The sequence below is a fragment of the Choristoneura fumiferana genome, chromosome 8, assembly GCF_025370935.1.
Source record: "Choristoneura fumiferana chromosome 8, NRCan_CFum_1, whole genome shotgun sequence".
In the NCBI taxonomy this organism is placed as follows: Eukaryota; Metazoa; Arthropoda; class Insecta; order Lepidoptera; family Tortricidae; genus Choristoneura; species Choristoneura fumiferana.
In genome coordinates this window covers 11,320,972-11,334,861 of record NC_133479.1, presented here as the reverse complement: position 1 = coordinate 11,334,861, position 13,890 = coordinate 11,320,972, and the positions used below count along the sequence as shown (strand labels likewise).

Sequence of the window (13,890 nt, the reverse complement as noted above, 5' to 3'; positions counted from 1 at the left end):
TTACGGGTACAGTTTATGAGGTCTTTAGATAATACTTAAGTGCGTAAGTTTGAAAAAGTTTGTATCTAAAACTATGCTCTGCGTTTAACTATTTTTTGCCAATAGCATTATTTTGTGTTTTTTTTTATGTAACAAATCTTACATCCGCATATAGTCTGTCCGGCGGCGTTCGAGTAAAGAGCCATAAAAATAAGCTAATTAGTTATCTTTATCTCTTACAAAAAGTGCGTAAGTGATTTCTTATCTATACAAAACGGCGACATAATAGTTCGTACTAAGGTTCAATGTTAAATGGCATCACTAAAATTGCAAATGCAATGAACAAACATTGGAGGGTAGGGTTGCAAAAATCGGGAATTTAAGCTTTAATCGAAAGCGTTTAGGTCGAAATTCAGTTCTTCGTATTAAGACTTATGACTTGTCGAAATAAAAATACTATTGTAACAAGTTTTATTGCTCTTTACTCTAACGCCGCCGGACAGACTATAGGTACCATCAGCCAAATATGTCGTCTACCACACTAAAGTTGATAATCGTTTGCAAATCAAAACAATAATGCCAAAAGACGTGTCCCATACAACTTGGCCCATACAATAAATACCTTACAGACTGACATACATATTTATAATCAATAATATTTAAAACTAATTTAGTGACAAAACGGCGTGACCCCGTTGAGTCCCGTTAATGCTGGCGACTGGGTCGGACAGTAAATTTAGTACGTAGTCGCTTGGGACTTTGGGACTCGTCGGTTTTCTTCGTTTTCCTGAAGCTTCAAATGAGAAAGAAAACGAAAACTGATCTTCAAGATTTTGGTCATATAGTGAAAAAAAGTTTTTTATTTTCTCTTTTGTTTCGTCATTAACAAACTAGCTAGTAAAAACTTAACTAGTTTGAGGGGCTGTTTCACCATCCATTGATTAGTGTTAACTGACGGTTAAATGTATGCCGTCTCCGTCTATTCGAACAAAACAAATAGAGACGGCATCACACCTAACCGCCAGTTAACACTATTCAATGGATGGTGAAACAGCCCCTAAATGTAAGTATGTCAAGGACTTTAATTCATGATCCACCATGGAAGCATTTCACAGTAAACGTCATAGTGACAACGCATTAATTAACAAGGAAAATCGTAATGACTCTTCCTTTGAAAAGGTTCCATGGTGGCTCATGAATTAAAGTTCTTGACCGTACCTGGGTAAGGCTCACGAGCGTTTTGCCCGCCCGTTCCAGTGTGTTATGAATATTGCATACGAACGAGGGCCCGTTTCTACTAATATGAGGCTGAATACTTCACTTCAAAGAGAAACTACTTGCATCAGAAGTTGACGCAAATAGTTACCTATTCTATGCATCAATATTCATAACACACTGGAACAGGCGGGAAAAACGCTCGTGAGCCTTACCCACCTACCTACAATTCTCCCTCCCATAGTTCCATGACCATCATACCGTACCGTTGTTCCAATGCTAAATAAGTTCAACTTTTGCATGTAGATAATTTTATCACTGCCTACGCAAAACCTTCGCGAAGGAGATAGATAAAACGTGGGCAAAAGTTGATCGATAGGAATAGGACATGCCATGCGTGCTCCAAGATAAACCTACTCTTGATTATTTTGCTTGTATATTTTCTCCGATACCATGTAGTAACAACTATTGTACTATATAATTTGTTGCCATTGTAGATATCATTATCTTGGTTTTGATTTGAGTCATTTAAGTTATTGACAGTTAACAAGGATGACTACCAAATCAGTGTTGTACTGTTGCCTAGCGATTTATATTTACAGCCATTCTTACGCTATCGCCCGCGACACACGCTGCCCCTGGCTATTTTTGTCTCTTCATGTAGGTAATAAAATATGCTACAGTGAATAACAGCTTGATAAGTGGAGAATAGTGTCTTAACAACTAACTTCTCACAAAAACATTTCGAAATCAAAACAGGAAACTACAACACATGCCATCATCATGGCATTTACAAGAATCAGAGGAAGCACTGATAATATTATAAGATGCTTTTAAATTATTGCCTTTATTGGTTAGCTAATTTATGTTTTCCGGTCTAAGTTATGTCTTATGATATGACTTAACTACAACCCATTAAAGTAGTATAAGTACTTCATACCCTAGAAACGAGGTTTTCCGCGATTTTAAAATAAAATGAAAATATGGAAACGGACAAAACCTTTTAACTTGCTCCCGCGCGACCTTACGAGTACAACTACGTTTGTGCGACAATATTATACAGTGTTCGGCACATGGACTGTCGATTTTTTTTGCGATATTGTTGGGGTCATTTGCTATCCTTTCTTTCACCCTTGGACCTTGGGTCCTAAGGGTCACGGTTTTGGAGATATGATTATTTAAATGTTGTTTCTCAAAATTCCCAAAATTCCGCTTTTAAACGTTCGTAACTTTTTTACTAATACGGTATTTGACTATTTTTTTTATGTTTTATAGATTAAAACTCCACAATTAGGTATTATAAAGGTTTGAAATTCAAGATTAGACAGAGAAAGACATACTTGCATGTTTTGTCATACGCAAGTAGCGCCATATTTGCTGCATGCAGAAAAGCGTTTGAGAGAGAACGAGACAGGCATATAGATTTTTCAAAAAATCACTATAAATCCAATTTTCAACCGATTTATGTTTTCTCTTCGCTAAACACTATATTTATATTTTCATAATAATATATCAGACATGGCAAATTCAGTTGTCATATACCTACCGTATATACGTAAAATTACTATTTTTTTTTGTATTTAATGCTTGATAATACTTGTTCAAATAATAAAATTACTAATAAAGTTGCTTTGTACTCGCTTATTTCTAAAAATTTCCGGCCATATTGACGGAATATCCCCGTAACTAGACTTAGATTTATTTTTTTATTAATGTGTATCATCGTTAGACAGACAGGTCACAAGCTAGAGAAGTAGATATATAAAAAAATGAGCTCTAAATTGTCTTTAGTTTTTAGGGTTCCGGAGCCAAAATGGCAAAAACGGAACCCTTATAGTTTCGCCATGTCTGTCTGTCTGTCTGTCCGTCCGCGGCTTTGCTCAGGGACTATCAATGCTATAAAGCTGCAATTTTGCACGGATATAAAAGTAAACTATGCCGAGAAAATGGTACAATTAAAAATTCAAAAAAAAACATTTTTAGGTTACCTTCCATAGCCGTAAAGTGGGGAAGTTTTTTTTTTCTCATCCAAACCTATAGTGTGGGGTATCGTTGGATAGGTCTTTCAAAACCATTAGGGGTTTTCTAAGACGATTTTTCGCTTCAGTGATATGTTCGCGAAATATTTAACTTTAAAGTGCAAATTTTCATTAAAATCGAGCGTTCCCCCAAATTAAATTTTTTCGTAAGTTTTTTTTTTCGTAATCGCTACGGAACCCTATTTTGGGCGTGTCCGACACGCTCTTGGCCGGTTTTTAAATAATTGAATGTCAAAGTTGGATTTTTTTCACACAATTTGTAATTTTGTGGAATAAAAAAACTCTTATGTTCCGTTGAGACTATCAATTACAATAAAAACTTTTATGATTTGAACAACATGTATTACTGATTTGTGGTGTGCAATAAAGAATATTTGTTTTGTATTGTATTTCACGTATTAAATACAAAAAATATAAATTTTACGTATAATAAAAAAGTTACGAACGTTTAAAGGCGGGATTTCGGGAATTAAAATATCATATATCCAAAACCGTGACCCTTAGGACCCAAGGTCCAAGGGTAAAAAGATAGTAAATGACCCCAAAAAAATGTGATGGTCCATGTGCTGAACATCCTGTACATCCTGTATATGTTTTTTTTTTTTTCAAAACAACCGGGTTCGATTCCCGAGCTGAGTAAAGGTTTTTTTTTAAATGCATGAATGCAGTTTTTCTTGTTATTAAAATCGATGTCATGGTTCCTAAGAAGAAATTTTCGTATGTCGTATAATTTCAGACTTTCCCATACTGACCGATATAAATGGGCCACCCTGTATAGGTTAACTACAGATAACATACATTGTTAATTTGTCATACATATTTGGCGAGTCCTCCACTTCCATAAAAATCGATACATAATAATACCTATGTCACACACACACACCACTCCACACAAAATGCTTACACGTATCGAACTCTCCACTTCTCAAAGCAAATACTGTCGTGCATGTGTGGTACCGGGAGCGAACGCAAGGTGGTACATACTTCATAAAATTATTAATAATAAATATAGCAGTGTAGTGGTTGGAAAGTAAAATAAGGAATAATATTCAAATATTTATTTTAGTCTACACTATTAAATAACACACATCATCGAAAATATAACATGCAAGCAAACCTTTAATTCAATTATAAAGAGGAGTTACTAAATGTTCATGTTAGACGTATCTACATTTCTGATGTGCCAAAGGAAACTTTCTATAATTGAGGAATTATTCAATATAGGAAAATTTCGGAAACTTCTCACTATTTTGTATGGGGATTGAAACTTTCCGTTTTTTAAATTTCCTATATTTTTTGTGAAAATTTTCTGAAATTTCCGAGAACTTTTCCAACCTTTTTGGAAACTTTCGGCAACTTGCACATCTGTAATTTACATACCTCTATCATACCTGTGTTTTCTGTTCTGCTGAAGTACTATTTTTTGGTGTTCAATAAAGAGAAATTGTATTGTACATACTTCTAGTCTGGCATACAAGACTAAACTTGTAAACAACTGGGATTGTTGCTACTACAATAAAATACTTAAATCATTATTTACAACTTTCATTGAAACAAGGAAATAAGTATTTAATAATGAAATCATTTATTATTTAAAGGAACTTTATATTTGACATAGACGAGGGAAGAAATATTTTAAAGTAAATTTTACTTTTAACGAAATTCAAACAAAATTATAATATACTATATTTAATAAACATATAATCTAATAATCCATCTTTTTGGTGGTCGTCCTCTACCGCGGGTGTTAGCACGGGGTCTCCACTCCAGGACTCTTCTTACCCAACGACTGTGGTCCATTCTAGCAATATGTCCTGCCTATCTCCACTTTCTGCGTTCTATTTCTGTTATTACGTAAGATGATATCCGGCAAGACTGGAAAAGTAGAGAGGAGGCCTATGTCCGAAGACGGGCGCTATAAGGGCTGTTATAGATAGCTAATAATATACTATATTATAATGATAATTTATCTAAATTCATGAAAACTTGGTGAAGTTTTTATTTTTGTTTTAGTTGCAATATTATATTATATCTTTCTAACAACATTACAGGATGATCCAAAACACCTAACTGACTAGATGTTAAAATTTAAGGCAATATGTTAGTTCATCAATGATATTATACTTTGTTTTCAAGTTTGGTCTTGAAAAACTAAAAGTATGCAAATAATAGTACATATATAATCGTATCAGTAATTAATTAGTGTAAGGCCCGTTTTACCACTCCCAATTTTAAACTCCTGCCGCGGAAAGCGGAGTTTTAAAAGTTTGACCGCTAATGTGTGTGTTTCTGTCTGTGGCATCATAGCTTCCAAACGGATAGACCCATTTTGACGCGGTTTTCTTAATCAAAAGCTAATTTCATCAAAATGGTTCTTAGATAAGTTTCATGAAAATCGGTTCCCCCGTTTACGAGATATTTAACTTTTCAATGTAGCAAACATTGAAGCAGAAGCGGTATCACAGATATCTGTTAGACATAATATTGAGAACTTAACAGATAATTGTGAAACAGGCCCTATATAATATAATTTGCTTTCTCACTCAACATTGACCCACGCCCACGTGTTTTAATTAAGGTGTTGGTTTCAGAAATGGACTGCAAGATTTACAAGATAAGAAAGAAAAACAATAAAATCAAGAACTAGAACAATATGTGATCTCTCTAAATAGTATTTTCGATATTATGCTACATAATTAGCAAAATTAACAAATTACAGTTAAATACTTAAGTGAAAAGTATCCTTTTGGTGTTTATTTAATTCATATTATAATAGGTTCAACCTGGATACTCTTTTAAATACAATAGGTACATTACATGTAACTTAATATTAATACACAATTGGATAAAACAGTGACATAATTTGATTTGCAAATTTAATATCAATCATTGTTCTTTCACGTTTAAACTTTCGCCGAGTTTATCGTACACGTCACTCTTACAATTAATTTTTAAAGACTTGAGATAGTGACAAAACCGATTATTTCGCTTGGAACTAGTGTCAGTTTTGGCCTTCTCAAACCTGCAAATTGTCCGGCACGACGACCAGTAGTCCAGTGCAAGTGCCCTCCTGTCGAGCGTAGACGCTGGGTTCAGATGAGTTGAGAGGCTGTCATGCCGAGAGACTACTCGATCTCTATCCCTGAAAATAAATGAATGAAATTTTACTTCAAACAAAAATGTCTAAAGGCACGTTTGTTTGAAAAGATATCTATATCTATTTGAGCAGCCTCAGGCCTTGTAGCAAAATATGGTGAGGCTCTGAAGAGGTGAGCCGAGCCTGCATAGCACGGTGTCGATTTAAGAAATCCAATCCCGGGAAGTTTGATGAGATGCTGTACCTATTGTCAAACGCGCTGACGTTCGTGATCGCATTCACCATCTCCTTCTATCCTCGTCTTATACTGAGCGACAGAAAGAAGTGGTGAAAACGATTGATTCCAAATACTTACGATCGTTAGACAATAAGGCCTCAGATCGCATATTTGACAGACCCATTGCGGGCAACATTATCTATATTATCCCGCCAAATAGAATCTACGCAAAATTTGTGGTACAAAAAGTATGCATCAAAATCCGTTCAACAGTTTTGCGTGACAGGGTAACAAACATCCACACATACATACATCCGGGAAACTTTCTTATGTACCATATTATAAGCGAAATAAAATTATTTGTATTTGTATTTCCCATTTTAATAATAATCATTATATTCTCTGATGAAGTAAGATTTTCTCAAGATCTGTATATAAATTAGCTATCTGTTTATTTACCTTTGCACGGTCATCCGCGTCGGTTGAAGGTATAATTTCTCATCGCATCCCAAACACTTCTGCGCGTTACATATACATCTTACCACGAGCGTTTTCGAAAGATCATCATTGAAATCATAACTTTTGTTATAACAGGCCAAGTTCTCGTATTCAGAAGAACTATCGCATTCCGATGAGTACCATGGTTGGGAAGAAATATTTGTTTTTGTGTCTGGTCTAAGGCGAGTGAAATAATCAGCTACTGAAAGATTGTTGGAGATATTTGCCAGCTCACTGAGCTGGCTCGTATTCTTCTGCTTGTCATCCGGATCTTCTGTCATTTCTTTACTATCAAACACGTTATTAAGTAAAATCGGTAGATTCCACCAAACATTCCACAAGTCAGAGGGAAATTGAACATGAAGCAAATTCGACTTGATTTCCATAAAGTATTTTAGTATTAAATCCGCTTCATTTGCCGTAGTTTTAGCACATACCATATTACGATCTTCTTGATTTTCAGACCCAACCCAGGACATACTTGAGTTTTCATCATAAAAAATCTCGCCATTTTGTGAACATTTCTCTTTCTGTGTTAACTCCTGTCCTACACATGCACTTGCATAGAACTGCAAACAATTTTTAGTTTTTCTGATGTCACCTTTAAATAAGTCTAATAAAATAGCACCTAAGCCAAGCCAGCCTGTTCCACTGTCAGCTATACACATAATATCTAACCATGTTCCAAGCATTCTAGATAATAGTGGCTTCATAGTCATTATTCTTCCACTAGATAAGAATCGTTGTAAATGCGGACACGCTAACGACGTCGTTACTAATATGACCGGTCGTTTGGAATATTGAATTAATTGACTAATGGCAGAACAGAAACCCTCATCTTGGTCAAATATAATATCTGCATCATCAATAAGAATCAACGACATACTAGTTCTTACATTTTCTTGGCTGTTACTTGACTGACTCGCTGCCTCCTCTTTCGGTTTGGCCACATCTTTAGATTTCTTGGGTCTTCCTCGTTTTTTAGCTTTGATTTTCAAGTCAACTTCCATAATTTCCTGAGATTTCTGAGAATTTTCAGCATTGTTCCCTTTAGTTCTATTAACTTTGTGGGATTGAGTAGCTTCTTGTAAATCTTGTAGCATTATTTTACTATTCCTTTTACTACTAGCATTAACCTCTATCACCTTGATAGCTAAATCTGCAGCCACAGCATACACACATGAAGTTTTTCCGCACCCGGTAGGGCCTGTCAGAATAAGAAGGTTATCTGTTGTCTTCATGCTGTCTTTGCTATCGGCATCGGAATAACAAAAATCAGAGGAATCAGAATCGGTTCTCTCATTAGTTTTTCCCCGTGCAGTCCAATACTCTAACCACTTCTTTAATTCTTTTGTGGTTTCGAAGTTGCCTATTATTTGATTTGTTGCCATGGGCTTATATTTATCAGTCCAATTCAGTTTATCTACTTGTATTTTACCAGAATCTACAAAATTATTTAATATTTCTACACTGTTATCTAATTCCCCTGTTTGTATGTCACCAAACTCTCCCTTACTTTTGGCTTTCAATAAATTATAAGTACGATAAACTGGGAACTTTGGATACGAAAGTTTAATATCTTTTAATGCGTCATGAACATTGATATCTGATTTAAGGTTTGATGTATTTTTTTTAGGTTTTTCAGGGCTTAATATGCCTTTAAATACGTTTCCTGGACATTCAGCAGGGTTATGATCAGAATCTGATTCATATTTCAGTAAATCAATAAAATGGTTAGATAAAACATTATCGTGGCTCTCTTTTTGCTGAACATGCATCACTGTAGGAAAATAATTTATTTCTGTTTGTACTTTAGCTTGTTGAATGGATATCTTTTTCAGTTTATCTGGTACTCCACTATGCAGAAACTTTTGTTTAGCCTCTAATGCTGCTAGATCTAATTGAGGCTTAGGAGCAAATATGGGAGCTAACTTCAGATTACTTTTTTCTTTGACATGATTTTTTTTAACAAGTTTCTTAGCATCCTTTACATTATTTTTGACTGATTTGTTACTTGTATTTCCTGATGGTGTAGATACTTTAGTAACTTCGGGAGCTTCAACTGTCCTATCAATTTGTTTTTTCTTTTTAGGTGTGAAAATATTGTACTCTTCATCAGAACTAGACAAGTTAAAATCTGTATACTGTATTGGTTTTCGGATACTTCGTTTTGGTCTTCCAATATTACATTCATTTATCTCTTCAGAGTTTAAGGATTTTTCTAGGTTTTCAGATACCGGCGTATCTTTCTCTTTAGTGACTTGTGCTCGTTTTCTTTTTCTTGAATCACTCTTACCATTTGTATCCGTATTTACAATAGGATGCATTACATCATCTGCAGCATTCACTGTTTTTGTATTTTCATCTTGTTTTTGTAATTCACCTGAGTTTAAGCTTAATTTCTTCTTCTTAAACTTCTTTTTGTTCCTTGCGGGAAATTTGACTTTAATTACTGGACTACTCTGTTCAGTATTTTCAGAATTGATCGGAACTAAAGATTCATCATTTTTTTCAAGTTTCTTAAAGTAACAAAGCATGTTTTCCTTTTTTCTGATTGAGGGAGATAACTTTTTAAGGAACTCACTATCTTCTTTCGATATTTCTTTTTCACTTAAGCACTTCGCAATAGTACAATTTTGCACTGACTCGTTACTCTCGTTAAACATATCAATTATCTGAAGTGTACCACCATAGCTATTATGTCCGTTTACGTCAGGTATATCACCTTCTTTATTATTGAGTATAGGTGATTTTTGAAAAATTGGCTCTTCCTTCTTTGCCTTCATTTTCGATTTACTGTTATTGACAAGCATGTTAGTTAGCCTTTCTGCTCTTCTCTCCATTTTTCGTTTAATAGCTTCCTCTTCTAATTCTTCTTTCTCCTTTTTCTTTAGAGATCCTTTTGCTTCGGCCATCTTTTGTAGCACTAAAAGTCTTTTCGCCTTTTTGTTCTTTTCTTCTTTCAACAATAGTAATTCAACTTCATCAACAGTCTTTTCTTTGCCAGGTGAATTACTACCAATACTTTTGTTTCTAGATTCCATCATTAACTGAAAAGCATTTGTATGTTTCTTTTCCTGACTATTTGGTGTTAGTTGCTCTACATGTTCAGATTCAGCATTTAAAATTTTATCAACCGAGCTTTTATCTTTCGGGATTTCTTTGAACAAGGTTTTAACTGACGTAGTTTTATCTGTTACACGCTTTCTTCTCGCCATTTTGAAAAGGTAATTTCTTGGGTAAACTTCGGAATCGCAGATGTTGAGTTCTTTGATATTGTTATTATTGGGCGATTTTATTTTCAAAGAACACTGAAATATGTGTGAGACATTTATAACTTCAGGGTCTTCTTTGCCATCTCTTCGGAGTTTGTATTTTTTCAATTTATTCTTAAGTGCCTTATTTTTACTGCATTTATGTTTGAATATATTTTCCTTAAATTTTTTTATACCACATTTCAAGCTTTTTTCAGAGGGCAAGTCCTTATTCAGTTTTCTAATTGATATGTTATTCTGTTCCCGTTCAGTGATAATTGGCTTGAGAACAGTTGACATCACTTATCTGAAAACACAGAAAAATCATATTAAACAATTGTGTACAAGTAAGATGTCCAAGCGTGTTGTTGTTAACAATCTACTAATTTGTGCATCCATTCCATGAATATGAGGGCCACATTTCAGCATTTTCTGACACATTCGGACTCAGAATCGCTTTCAGCACTCCTTTCATTACTGAAGTAGAACTCCTTAGTTATTTCCGTGGGAATATCTCAAATTCCGTTATCAAAATTAAACAAGGTTCATACTTGTTTACTTTATAATTTTTTTGCATTTATTAAAAATTTTAGCTTTCTAAGTCCAAAAGTTTGGGCTGGACATTGATGATGCAATTATCGAGGAATGTTTCATCTTATGCTCATATGAAAGAGTAACACACACAAGATGGGTGCAGTCGGAAGCGGATAGGGGCGGGAATTCGGTGGGCTTATTTACGTGGCTGTATATGAACAACATCTCACCGCGGTGGCCCGCCCCGCGCCCGACGTCGGTAATGTTGTTCATTATACAGCCACGTAAATAGACCCGCCGCACTCTCGACCCGGCCCGCTCCCGACCCGCACTCTTCGTGCGTGTGTTTTGCGCTTAACTTATGTTCGCTACGGTACTAAAACTACGCTCTTGCTTGGAATCCAAAAGCTTAACGGTTACCTACTTGACCTGAAATGTATATTTCAGAATCAAATTATTATTATTTTATTTATGAACATAGATATATATATAGTTAGTATTTAGTTTTTAACCAACTTCAAAAAAAGGAGGAGGTTCTATGGTTCCAATGTTTGTATTTTTTTTAATGTATGTTCGCCGATTACTCAGTCAATTGTGGACCAATTTTCAAAATTCTTTTTTTATTTGAAAGGGTATCAGGGCGCTCATCTGTAAACAATCATTATTAATATACCTAGATAAGCGACTAAGAAGGAGCTTTAAGTTAATGATTCTTTCAAACTGATCTGATGCTGAAGCCGGAAGGTAGGCAACAAAACTGTTATAAAACAGCGTAAGTAAGCCGTATTTGGGCTTCATGGAATCGTTGTGAGATGTGCTTTGGCTACGAATCACTAAAAAGGGAGAAATAAAGAAAATTTTTAAGAATAAAGTAAATCAACTCCAAAAAAATAAAAAAATAACAAAAAATGGAACAGACTACAAAACACTTGAAAATATTTTTCTAGCACTAGGTACCTGTTCAGCACGAGCCAGCAGAAATGAAACAATAGTCGTCTTCCTAACCTACATACTATGGGTTTCAATCCATCCCTTTTTTTTTAACTAAGGGATCAAATTTGTAATTTTTTCTTTAATTTTATACTGTAGTTTTTAAGTATTTTATTTGACCCAGATAAAGCTGGGAAAGAGGCAAGATGATCATAATAATATGTCATTCAAAAACTCTCACTGAATTTTTCTATAAAAACATGTAACATTTCTATAAACACAATATTTTATGTAAACAGTTTAGTAATATCTGGAGTGACCATTCTAACTGAATTTGTTTTATTCACGGAAACTAGACCTAGATGTGTCTTCAATGGTCTACATTAACTCTGCAGTTTTTTTTCATAACAATATTTTTTCAATGGTGGCTTGGCTAGCTAGAACCATATTGTGTAGCCAGCAGTTGGAAATCAAAGTGACTATGTCAGCCTCACACAGAAAACTATATGAAGCTCTCACTAGCATTGTGCCAAAGTTTATGGCTATAAAGAAATGTTTTTAAAGAATTTTCCCATCCATCAACAAAGCTTCATCTGATACGGCAGACTCAGAAAGACGCGTGAATCTTTAAGATCTTTTTTTAAGGAAACAGATATCCTAACCCTGCCGTCACTTTATGTTTTTGAAATAATCATGTATGTTAGGAAGAACATATGTGATTTTCCCACTAACGTCGATAAGCCAAAGGCTACTAGAAACACAGGGAAGCTTAAAGTTCCATCTTACAGACTGGCTAAAACCAAAAAGTCTTTTCTGGGAAATTGCATATGTTTTTATAATAAAATTCCAAAAAATATTATAAATGAAACAGATACAAAATTCAGATCTATTGTCAAGAAGACATTAATATCAAAGGCGTATTATAAAGTTAATGATTATATCATGGACGGGGATATTTGAAAATAATTCCGATCCGCATTAGTGATCCCTTCAAATAGCGAACCTACTGTGTTAAAAATAAAGTTGTGTTATATACTTGTGATGTATACATATTATTTAATAATATTGTAAATCTGTTTTAAAAAAAATATATATACCTCGTTGAGTTTCTTGCCGGATTCTTCTCAGCAGAGGTTTTACCGAACCGGTGGTAGATTTTTTTTTGACATTCATAAGTGCTTGTTATAGCCTAAATTGAATAAAGATATTTTGACTTTGACTTTGACTTTGAATGATCAAGAATAGCATTACAAGCATTGGGCTCAAACTCAACAAGCAGAGACTTACTTGGTTTCCTTGTTACAATATACTACTATATTGCAGGCCTTAATAGATAAAATTTTAAACCCACATTATTTCCCAGAACAGATTAGGGAAATAGTAGAGTAGCTATCAAACATCTTCTCGTCCAAGACAGGTATACATGTAGATTAGATTTACAAAAATAATTTGTATATTAACAGTCTATATTCATAGTTGATCATTGAATCTTCATACTGCTGATAATATTGCGAACTATGCAGTGCAATAATCACTGCAGTGAGGGTTTCCAGCTCGACTCATTTCTCGCTAATCTTCAGTGGTGGCACAACTACATATTATATTCAAATAGAACTTTATATCCTAGCAGTGAAAGATAACAGAAAAAAACACCAGTCCTTGGTTACCTCAATATTAAGCAAGTGGGCTCTTCTAAGATAATCTTACATAAACTGATACTCCGCACAAGATGTTGCAAAAGCAAAAGCACTGATAATTTACTAAACAATCCATCAATTCTCTGTAGTAAAATATCGTAGAAGCAACATAATTAAACAAATGAAAACTATTTCAGGTTGATGTATCATAAGTTGTGTCAAACGGTTACTTAGACTAAACACAAGTAACTTGCACTAACATAATAAACACGTACACTATTTATGATACAAATTTTTCTCCGTCATCACTTGATAAATAGTTCGTTTTTCGCTGTAAATGCAAACACAACAACAAAATTCTAGGAGCAAGTAAATTGGCGGTAAACAGAATGCAATGCGATCCGACCCAATGAAATGTCACTTCACTGTCAAATAAATGACACATAGCACGCACGCATGGCACATTCGTTTTTGTTCTATTCTTTAAGCT

The 13,890-nt window shown here is 34.4% G+C and overlaps 1 protein-coding gene across 3 annotated transcripts; it reads right to left on the bottom strand.

The window, feature by feature from the left end:
* Window positions 1-4,276: 4,276 nt before the first annotated feature.
* Window positions 4,277-13,843, bottom strand: elg1 (enhanced level of genomic instability 1). 3 transcript variants are annotated; one of them, XM_074091220.1, is made up of 3 exons: window positions 13,431-13,843; window positions 7,007-10,606; window positions 4,277-6,375 (listed from the first exon to the last, which is right to left on the bottom strand). In XM_074091220.1, the coding sequence occupies exons 2-3, from the start codon at window positions 10,597-10,599 to the stop codon at window positions 6,120-6,122; spliced, it is 3,849 nt and encodes a 1,282-aa protein (XP_073947321.1). In that variant the 5' UTR covers window positions 10,600-10,606; window positions 13,431-13,843; the 3' UTR covers window positions 4,277-6,119. The 3 variants fall into 3 exon arrangements, with proteins under 3 accessions (XP_073947321.1, XP_073947323.1, XP_073947322.1); XM_074091222.1 differs by having other exon boundaries at window positions 13,661-13,843; XM_074091221.1 differs by having other exon boundaries at window positions 13,676-13,842.
* Between the last annotated feature and the right edge of the window lie 47 nt (window positions 13,844-13,890).

Bases quoted from the DNA above. Each gene is read 5' to 3' on its own strand.
- elg1 (XM_074091220.1), bottom strand. From the start codon at position 10,599: ATGTCAACTGTTCTCAAGCCAATTATCACTGAACGGGAACAGAATAAC. The intron at 6,376-7,006 runs GTAAATAAACAG...ATTTATTTTCAG, and splicing joins ACGCGGATGACCGTGCAAAG to GGATAGAGATCGAGTAGTCT.